Source organism: Microtus ochrogaster, chromosome 10 (assembly GCF_000317375.1).
Source record: "Microtus ochrogaster isolate Prairie Vole_2 chromosome 10, MicOch1.0, whole genome shotgun sequence".
In the NCBI taxonomy this organism is placed as follows: Eukaryota; Metazoa; Chordata; class Mammalia; order Rodentia; family Cricetidae; genus Microtus; species Microtus ochrogaster.
The window spans coordinates 50636322-50647165 of record NC_022016.1 but is presented as its reverse complement, the minus strand read 5'-3'; the positions used below and the strand labels follow the sequence as shown (position 1 = coordinate 50647165).

The window sequence follows — 10844 nt, the reverse complement described above, 5'->3', positions numbered from 1 at the left end:
TCTAAAAAACAATGCAAAACAAAAAAACAAAAACAAAAAAAAAAAACCACAACACAGGCTGCTGAAATGGCTCTGCACTTAAAAGCACCCACATCAGGCAGCTCAGAACATCCTGTATCTCCAGTTTCAGAAGAGCCAATGCTTTCTTAGGGCACCTGCAGGAACATGCACATACATGGCACACACATGAATAAAAAATATTTAAAATAAAATGTATGTGATATTTTTACATGTTTTCAGAAGATCAAAGTATGCAATTACAGAACTGAAAATTCAGGGAATTCATTTGTTAGTCTTAATGCACCTTCATGCAGGCTTTTCCAATAAGAAACTTGAACTATACACCTAAGAGGTCAAAGTAGAGGCTTGAAGACCCCTAAACATCAATCCTTGGCAAGAGAGAAGGTTCAGTACAGGGTTAAAAACAAGTATAAGTAAAAATCTATGTACAGCACCAAGACTCTAAGTCCTGTTGGCTGTCAGCACTGAGAATCCAAAGGTCAAACCTTCCTCATTTTTTGGTGACAGGGCCTCACTATGTAGCCTTAGTTGGCCAAGAAACTTGCTATAGACCAGGCTGGTCACAAACTCATAGAGTATGTCTGCCTCTGCCTCCTGAGTGTTGAGATTAAAGTCATGCACCAATATGCCTGATATTTTTCCCCTTTAAAAGTATTTTATTAATTATTGTGCATATGTATGGTATGTGGGGGGCACATGTGGCACACATGCAGAGGTCAAAGCATAACTTCAGGAGTTGGTTCTCTCTTCCTTGTGGAACTAGGGACTGAATTCAGGTCACCAGACTTTTGCAGAAAGCCTTTTATCCACTGACCTATCTCACTGCACACAACTGAAAAGTCATACGGTTAGTCCTTTTGACTTTAGGATCTAGAACCTCTGAGGAGATAAGCCTTTGCCACATCTGTGAGAGATTTATCTAGATTAGGTTACCCAAGGTGGAAAGACAAACTCTAAATGTGGGTGGTATCAACATATGGGCTGGAGTCCTGAACTGAATACAAATGCAAAAAAATAAAAAATAAAAATAAAAAAACAAACCCTGGTGTGGCAGAAACAGGTGAATTTCTATGAAATCAAGGCCAGTCTAGACAACACAGTGAGATCTTCATATCAAAACAAAACAAAAAAAAGCTGGTGAAATGGCTCAATGGGTAAAGGCACTTGCCACCAAGTCTGACAACCTGTGTCAATTCCCAGTACCCACACAGTGGAAGAAGAGAACCAATTCCCATAGGTTGTCATCCGTGTACAAGCCCCATAATAAACAAATGAGATTTTTAAAAAAGTGCTGTTGTAACTGGTTTTGATACAAGTAGCCAAGAGCTAAATTAGTCCCCCAAGAATATCTTTAGAGGGGGCTGGAGAGATAGCTCAGCGATTAAGAGCACTGGTTGCTCTTCTAGAGGATCTGAGTTCAATTCTCAGCAACCACATGGTGACTCACAGCCATCCATAATGAGACCTAGTGCCCTCTTCTGGCCTGCAGGTATAAATCTTTAAAAAAATATATATTTTGAGAGAAAGCTGTGAATTGGAGTACCAACAAAACCCCAAAATTTTAAAAGATCTTCCCCAATGGTGACCAATTTTCCACTAAGGAGCTCTAAGAGCACTGACAAACTCAATCTAGCGGCGAGCATGAAATCTTTCTCTACTTTTCAGCAGGATGAAGAGAAAGCAGACTGAATGGAGTTAATGTTACCTCCTGCAATGTGTCATCTGATACAACTGCCCAGGCTGGTTTCCCTCCAGAAAGCTGGCAGCATAACAGACCTTGGGCTAGTGAGGGACTATTCACCTCTCCCTGGCTTGAGGAGTCTTGTAGTATACAGAAAAGCAGAGGTTCACCTCTAGATACCCTGTGTGAGAAGTCGATGGAGTCCCGAACTGGCTTCTCTTGGTTCGGGGAATAGACTAGAGACTATTTGGTAGAGAGGGCTGATTACCAAATTCTCTCGTGGTTTAGAGCCAGTGGCTTCTCAGCTCACCCTTTCTTCCTGTTTCTTCCCCTCCTCCGAATGCTTCTGCAGTGTCACTTTGAGAGACTCCCTGATGAGCTGAATTTCAACTTCTGAAGCAGACAGTTTCTTTTCAAGCTCCATCTTCTCTTTGCTCAAGGCTTCTGTCTTCTGGGCAAACTGTGCCCGTAAGAAAGTGTTCTCTCGCTGCAACTCCTGCCAAAAACATTCTTAATATGTAACTGGTTCCCTGTAATTATACATTTCCCATTATACTCTAGGTCAAGCACCATCCTTCTCCAATGGTTTCTTCAGGCAGTGCTTCTCCAGGACCAAGATTCATTATCATTTGTTACTGGAATTTGATAAGTTTTAGAATCTTACTCACTGGTCCACTGAATCAGAAATTCTAGGGACAGATCCTACCTATGCTGTGAGAAAGCCCTCCAAGTAACTCTGATATGCACTCAAATTTGAGAAACACTTTTTTTTCTTTTTCGAGACAGGGTTTCTCTGTGGTTTTGAAGCCTGTCCTGGAACTAGCTCTTGTAGACCAGGCTGGTCTCGAACTCACAGAGATCCGCCTGCCTATGCCTCCCGAGTGCTGGGATTAAAGGTGTGCACCATCATCGCCCGGCAATGACTTTTAACAGCAATACCTAGGGATGGAGATTTGCCTCAGTGGTTAAGAGCACTGGCTACTCTTACAGAGGACCTGGGTCCAGTTCCCACCACCCAAATCGCAGCTAACATCCATGCCTAATCCCAGCTCCAGATCTGAAGCCCCTTCTGACTTCCACGGGCACCAGGCACACACATGGTACACATACATACATACAGGCAAAATACTCAAATACATAAAATAGAAATAAAATTAAATCAACACAAAGAAGTAGAGCAATACCTAAGGATATACACCACAGAGGAAGGACCACAGACAAACCACAAGACTCAGGTTTGAGGCCTCGATCCCTCTACTCATACTTGTTTTCATCAGTAAATTAGAGAATATTCTGATGCTGTTAGATCAAGCAGGCCTTAATACGATAACCTAATATTCATCACTCAAAAGCACAAACTGCACAAGTTCAGCTGACAAACCAGATTCCTTCTTAACCTTACTGGACATTGACCTCAGTGAGAATATGGTTTTCTTTAAGCTGTTCCTAAATATGAATGAATAAAAATGAGAACAGCTCTAAATCACCCATGGCCTCTGCCACTCTTTATTTGGCCAGGATTTGCAGACTGAGACTTCTAAGAATGTCTGGCAGTGGTGGTTCAATCCTTTAATTCCAACATAAGGGAGGCAGATGCAGACGGATCTCCGAGTTTGAGGCCAGCCTGGTCTACAGAGTAAATTCTATGACAGCTAAAGCTACAACAGAGAAACCCCGACCTGAAAAAGCAACAAAAACAATAAACAAGCAAGCCAAATAAACAGACTTCTAAGAATAAAGCTGGAGACATGATCAGCAGTTAGAAGCACTGGAAGCTCCTCCAGAGGACCTGGGTTTGATTCTAAAATCTACATGTATAACTCTAAATCCGGAGTTATATGCTCTTTTCTAGCTTTCACAGATAACACACATGCCAAGTGGTACACAGACATACATGTAGTCAAAATAGCCAAATACAAGGGCTGGAGATGGTAGATCATTTAGATTATTTGTTGCTCTTGCACACCCTATTCTGACTTCCCCAGGCAGCAGGCATGAATGCCGTGCGCACATATACATTCAGGCAACACACTCATACACATAAATTTTTTTAAACTCTAACCATACATAAAAACAAACATATAAAACACGAAGCCTTCTAAGAATATTATTCGGGGGCTGGAGAGATGGCTCAGTGGTTGAGAGCATTGCCTGCTCTTCCAAAGGTCCTGAGTTCAATTCCCAGCAACCACATGGTGGCTCACAACCATCTGGAATGAGGTCTGGTGCCCTCTTCTGGCCTGCAGATATACACACAGACAGAATATTGTATACATAAAAAAAAAAAAAAAGAATATTATTCAATGCTAGGACCTTACTACAGTGCTTTGCCTTCCTTTCTTCCCACGTATCTTCTGATACCAAGACATCTGAACTTTCACCTGATTTTCCCCTTTTCTTTTTTAAATATTTATTTATTTATTGTTATGTATACAATATTCTATCTGTGTGTTAAGCCTGCAGGCCAGAAGAGGCATACACACCAGACCTTATTACAGATGGTTGTGAGCCACCATGTGGTTGCTGGGAATTGAACTCAGGACCTTTGGAAGAGCAGGCAATGCTCTTAACCACTGAGCCATCTCTCCATCCCGGTTTTCACTTTTTCTAACCTCACAAGAGCCGAGTAAAGTTTAAGATTCTTACTTTTTAAGGAGAGGGCACCTTTGTCATTTGATGTCTTTTGTTTCCTGGCTATCTAAGCACAGGGAAAATACATTATAGTAAGAAGAATGCTGCCCTAGGGGCTATATTTACCTGTAGCCTCAATAAGCAGACATCCCCAAAAGGGGCAGGACGGCCCAAAAGAGCACTGTGGACTTGTAGTTCACTTTCTCGTACTTTCTGCTCCAACTGAGAGATATGTTTCCTCTGCCTGCAAAAGCCAACAGTCAGATTTGAGATCCTGACATTAAACTACTTTACAGTGTGAGCCCCTTTCCTTAGATAGAAGAGTAACAATACTTAGATCTTGATTCTAGATACCACAGTTTGGAAGGCAGCTATGCATGCTACACTACTATAACACAAATGTATGCTGGACATTATATTTTGCTGAAGGGGTAGGATCACATAAGAAAAAGATTAAGGGGAAAAATGAGAAAAGATTTGCCATAAACCAGTCACGCCTTGAAAAGCCCTCTACAGTGGCCCTGCAGAGAGACTGGCCTATCACATTAATAAGTGACAAGAGCAAGCTGCCCATCAGCCAGGCGCGGGCCTAAACAATGGGACTAAACAATGGATAGTAGGGGACAGGCATAACCTGCTCTTGGGTAGACCCGACAGCAGAGCTTGTCTTGTAGCACCCCACCATCTTACTTGTCAATGAGGAGGTCCTTTTCCTTCAGAAGATGCTCATTACTGTTCAAGATGCTGATCCACTGTGCTGGCTCTAAGGTAGGCAGTAAGGGAGCAAAAGCAGCAGGATGGTGACAGACGGCTCCATTCTGAAGCTGGAAGACAAACAGGCCAGCTGGGCTTGAGCTTAACCACAGGTACCTGGGAACACCTGAGCAGTACCCAGTTAGGATTGGAAGTTAAGGTCTAGTCTGTCTCAGCCTGATAATGTCAATGTTTTAAAAATAATTTTAGCTCTGATGCATGACTGGAAAGAACTTGCCAGGGGGATGTCTGCCAACTAAACACTCTGCTCAGAAAGTCTCTAGTTCTAAGGTCAGTCATTAAATGAGGAGCTTACAGACCAGGACAGGAGAACATACCCGCTTCCTTCCTTCTCACTCTTCAGCAGCACAAAGGGGGGTGGGGCTTAGCAAAAAAAAAAAAAAAAAAAAAAAAAAAAGAAACCAACCAACCAAGAGTTCAAAGACATTCCCCATCTCTCCAGCACTGCTGGTTTTTGAGGCAGTCCTAGTTGGCCTATGTATCTACTCACTATGTAGATCAAGCTGGCCTCCAATTCATAAGAGAGACACCACACTCAGCTTCAAATGTTGATGGTGATTGTGAGTGAGTGTGTGTGTGTGTGTGTGTGTGTGTGAGAGAGAGAGAAAGAGAGACAGATAGACAGAGACAGAGAGAGGAAGAACATATGTGATATGTGGGTCTGGGGATGGAATTCACTGTTCCACGCTTGTTACAGCAGTGTCTTTACCTATTAACCAATCTCACTGGCCCCTCAAAGATGATCTTTATTTAGGGCTGGGCTTGATGGCCTTTAATTCCATCACCTGGGGAGGCAGAGGTAGGTGGATCTCTGTGAGTTCAAGACCCACCTGGTTTTTACAGCAAGCTTTGAGCTTTCCTTCATAATTCTCTACTTTGGAGCACATATCTGGTCTGGTCATTTATCAGACCACCAACAGATTTAATGGTCAAAAACTCACATCTTCATTTTCTGTCTACAAACATCATCTTTTCTCACAAATGTTTTCTTTAGAGTTAAAACTTATAAGTACAAAGTAGGCTGAAGAGATGGCTCTGCAATTAAGAGAGAGCAAGTACCAATAAAGAAAACCTGAGTTCGGTTCCTAGCATCCATGTCAGGTGACTCACAACTGCCGTTAACCCCAGTTCCATGGGATCCACGCCCTCTTCTGCCTTCTCTGTGACTGCACTCAATGCACAAACCCACGCTCAAATACTCACATAGCAATTAATAATACAGCCGGGGTTACACAGAGAAACCCTGTCTCAGAAAACCAAAACAAACAAACAAAATAAAACAAAACAAACCCTAAAACTTATAAGACAAAGGTTATGAGGTTTAAGGAGGAAAACATGCAAAATGTAAGAAATGGTTCTCTACCTGCATTTGTTCCATCTGTAAACGAATCAATTCCAACTGCTGTCGACAAGTACTGAGTTCACATGACTGTTCTCCAGGATGCCAAGGGTCAGGACTTGGTTGCCACACCTGAGAGGATAGTGACTTGGAAAGGCCAGGAGCAGGCTGGAGTCCCAAAGGGAGCACACCACTGTTGCTAGCATGTGGTCCATTCCGTTCAAATACTGCACCACTGCCTGGTGCCTTCTTAGATTCTGGCAATACTTTGTATACATCCTTATTTGCATCAGATCTTGGGTTGGGGAAGTGGCCTCGGAAATGTGGATCCGAATATAATGTCTCTACCATGGCTGGCTGGTTTAGAGTAGACTCCATGCTAGGAATATCAAACTTCCTCAACTCTCCCTCTCTTTCATGGCCGACTGCTGGAAACCAGGACTGCTGAATCCCATTTTCTCCAGCAGCACTAGGGAGATACATGAAATCTCTTGACAGGCCTGGAGAACGTTTCACTGCACCGAAGTCTCCATTTCTTGTCATCCCCACACCTTCAGTCAAGCCTGGCAAGGGGAGTTTAGAGGAAGAAGGCCCAGAAGGTGTAGAATTTGGTTTGGCAGGAGAAGCCCCCAAAGTAGAAGGCATCACATGGGCTGTTGGAATGGTTATGTGGCTTTTGATTGGCTGGAAAGAAGGGCTGCCACTTGAGCTGCAGAAATCTGTAGAGAGAAGAGTCTCCCATGAGTCAAAATTAAAGACCAAGCTTTCTTGTTTGACTGCTATGCCAGATGTTCTCTACTTGTTTTCAGACCAAGGAAGAGAGTCCTATTAGAAGAAGCAGGTAGGACTTAGAAGTGGAGGTTCATGCCTGTAATTCTAGCACTTGGGAGGTAGAAGCATAAGAACTGTCCCGAGTTTGAGGTCAGTAAGGGCTACACTGCCAGTTCTGGGCCAGCTGTGGCTAGAGTACCATCCTTGTCCCCTAAAAAAGAAAGAAAATCAAGCAAGGAGACACAACAACTTGAGAAATGTTGTGTTCCAGTATCTCAAATGCTATTATTTATAAGATATGCCAGCAAAAGACAACAATGGCTTCATTTCTAACTTACGTCCACTGTATTTCAATAAACTCTTGGTGGGCATCAAGCAAAGCTGAAAACTAACTTAAAAAGAAATTCACTTACTATAAAGGAAATGCATTAGGCCCTACTCTTCTGGAAGCTGAACAAATCTAACTTATAATCTGATCTAATGAAAATAAAATTCCTTCCAGGGAGCACCAAGCCCTCTAACCTCCAAAGGCTCCTCAGTGAAAGCAAGCAATGAGTCCAAGCCACCTGAAGACAGAAGAGACAGACGGTGCTGCTGGGGTCCAGGGCAGGAGCACAGCATCAGAGTCAGGAGTGTTCCCTCCCACACCCCAGAGTCGACTGCCCGGACATTCAAGGTTATTCTTAGTAACTCTCAGGTTTCACCCTAGCACACTGAGCATGCTCAAATGAGTAAATACAGAAATCTTCTATTTTGTATTTTGTTTTCCACTTGCCCACTTGTCCGTATTATAATGTGATTTTACACTGTTTTTCAGACTAAATTTTGATTTGAGGCCCACCTGGGCTACATAGCTAGCTGACAGCCAGCCTGAGTTTTTAATGAGGAGATCCAGTCTCAAAACAAAACATCTCCAAAACCAAACAAGTAACAAAAACCAAACACATACCAATCCAAGTTACCCTTGTAATATATGTGAAGTATCCAACTTCCTATATTCAGGTTATCCTAGAGGTATAAAAAAGATTATTCTAAAACAAAACAAAACAAAAAACCCCAAAACAACAAAACCCAAAAAACTAAGTCTAAAGTGAGTTTATACCTATACATACCTATAATCCTGGCACACCTGGGAGGCTGACTACAAATTCAAGACCAGTTTGAGTACATATAAAGATGCAGGCAGGCTGGGCTATGGAGTCACTCTGTTCAAAACCAAACAAGCACACAGAATTCCTCCTAAAACCTGAATAATCTCTGGTAACATGCATTAGTCTCAGTGGTGGTGGTGCACACCTTTAATCCCAGCACTTGGGAGGCAGAGACAGGCGGATCTCTGTATGTTCAAGGCCAGCCTGGTCTACAAGAGCTAGTTCCAGGACAGGCTCCAAAGCCACAGAGAAACCCTGTCTCAAAAAAAACCAAAAAAAAAAAAGGCTTGCATTTATCTATTATGTTTGTTTTACTTTATTCATATGAGTGTTCTGTCTGCATATGTGCATGTGTACCATATGATTCCCTGTAACTAAAGTTACAGATTGTTGTGAGTAACCTGATGTGGGTGCTAGAAAATAGACTTAGGTCTTTTAGTAGTGCTTTTAATTGATGAGTCATCAGTCCAGCCCCATAAATACTAATTTTTTGTTTATTTGCTTTGTTTTTTTTTAGGAGACGTGATCTCACTATGTAGCTTTGGTTGTCCTGAACTCTGTAAATCAGATCAAGCTGGTTTTGAACTCACAGACCTGCCTGCTTCTACCTTCTGAGTGCTGGGATCAAAAGTCTGTGTCTGATAAATAATAATTATTATCTTTAGACCTTCTGCCCTCTAGGCCCCACCTATATGCCTTGTAAAGTACTGATTGGTAATTGTTATTTCAGTGCAAAAACAAGTGGCAGAGATATTAAAGATACAAAAATGTTATATGGGAGGGATCAATTAAGGAGAGGGATGGAGACAGTCTCGTAGGACTACCGGAACATGCACAGTAGTAAAACTGGTATAGCTAGTAGAAGCAGCTAAAGGATAGGAATAGCACACAAATGGGCCTAGATTAAAGGAAAAAGAGACCATGAATAAAAAACAATAGACAAGGGCTAGGCCTGACTGGCAGAACTCTTGCCCAGCACTTGTAAGGGCCCAAGATTCAATTTCCAGTACCACAGAAACAAAAAACAAACAAAAAAGAGGTCTGCGTATTCATGCCATGGTAAGACATCTAAATTTAGTGATATTAAAAAATAAGAAATAATTACTCATTATTATTCAGATTCCATAACTGGATAGCTTGACCCTATGACCATTCTGTAAATGACAATATATGTGGAATTCAAACTGAAATGGCGGCGTATGTTGACAATCCAATCACAAATCCAACCTTACCCTCTGCAATGTCTGAGCATGATGTTCCAATGGCTGTGTCCCCACTGTCAGCTATGCTTGAACAACGGCTGAAGCGGCTACGAAAGGCCTCTGAGATAACTGGTGTCTGCCATTCAGTTCCCAGAGAACTGCTTTTTTGAATCACATTGGAACCTGTAATAAGAGACATTATTCACTTTGGTGTAAACCAGCTGATGAAACTTAATTAAGTACTTTTTTTTGGGGGGGGTTAAAGTCAGTAAATTTTTATTTAGGGGATTTCACATGTAATTCCTTCATTATCCATCCATGTTGCTGAAGTTTCAATTTCTCAAGATAACCCTTTTTCAAATAATTAGGAATTAATCCAGTTATGTTATTCGTCCTATATGACAAGAACATGGAAGTAATCAACTAAGTACCTGGAGCTATATTCTACCTCAGTTTGACCTACCTACATTACAACACCTTATCACTAGCAACATAGAAGGATATACAATAGATTGTTGCTCTAAGTATGCACTATAGTGATAATTTGCAATGTGGTTCTTAAAACCTCAACAGCAATAAAAATGCTCCTAAAAGGTTGCCTACTCATATAGCAGTACATGGAAAACCCTAGATGGATGGGTTTTTATGGTTTATTGCCACAGCAAATGAGAAATTGCATTCTAAAAGCCTGGTTAACAACCATTTCAAAGAACTTTTTTGTTTTGTTTTATTTATTTTTATTTTATGTGGTGTTTTCCTGCATGTATGTCTGTGTGAGGATGTCAGAACCCCTTGAACTAGATCTATAGTTGTGAGCAGCCATGTGGATACTGGCAATTGAACCCAGGTCCTCTGAAAGAGTAGCCAGTGCTCTTAACATCTGAGCCATCTCTACAGCCCCATTCTGTTTTGTTTTCAAGACAGGGTCTCTCTGTGTAGCCTTAGCTGTCCTGGAACTTGTTCTATAGACCAGAGATCTGCCTCAAACTCAGAGATCTGCCTGCCTCTGCTTCCCGAGTGCTGGGATTAAAGGTGTGCTACCACCATCAGGCTGAGTTAGTTGATGTTTAATGGAAATACATGAGACATACATGAGACATGAGAATGCTGAAAGATGGGTACCTAACAAGAAGCCTGGCATGGTGGCACATATCTATAATACTGTACTTGGGAGGAAGAAAGGTCACTCCAAGTTCAATGACAGCCACATTTACATAGCCAGTTCCAGACCAGTCATTGCAATAGGGTTCTACCTCACACCCTCACACACCCTC

The 10844-nt window shown here is 41.9% G+C and overlaps 1 protein-coding gene and 1 non-coding gene across 2 annotated transcripts in view; both read right to left on the bottom strand.

The window, feature by feature from the left end:
* Cep85 (centrosomal protein 85) overlaps positions 1–9666 on the bottom strand; it is a 22347-nt gene extending 12681 nt beyond the window's left edge. The window contains exons 1-5 of the mRNA XM_013348468.2: positions 9601–9666; positions 6471–7165; positions 5024–5157; positions 4460–4577; positions 2013–2198 (exon numbers count right to left, since the gene is read on the bottom strand). Of these exons, the coding sequence (XP_013203922.1) occupies positions 2013–2198; positions 4460–4577; positions 5024–5157; positions 6471–7091 (1059 nt within the window). The 5' untranslated portion in view covers positions 7092–7165; positions 9601–9666. The remainder of the gene's footprint in view (positions 1–2012; positions 2199–4459; positions 4578–5023; positions 5158–6470; positions 7166–9600) is intronic.
* A 483-nt stretch (positions 9667–10149) lies between these two features.
* LOC113456663 lies at positions 10150–10272 on the bottom strand. The gene has a single exon (XR_003377425.1). It is a non-coding gene; the product is annotated as a small nucleolar RNA SNORA32 (small nucleolar RNA).
* Positions 10273–10844: the final 572 nt, after the last annotated feature.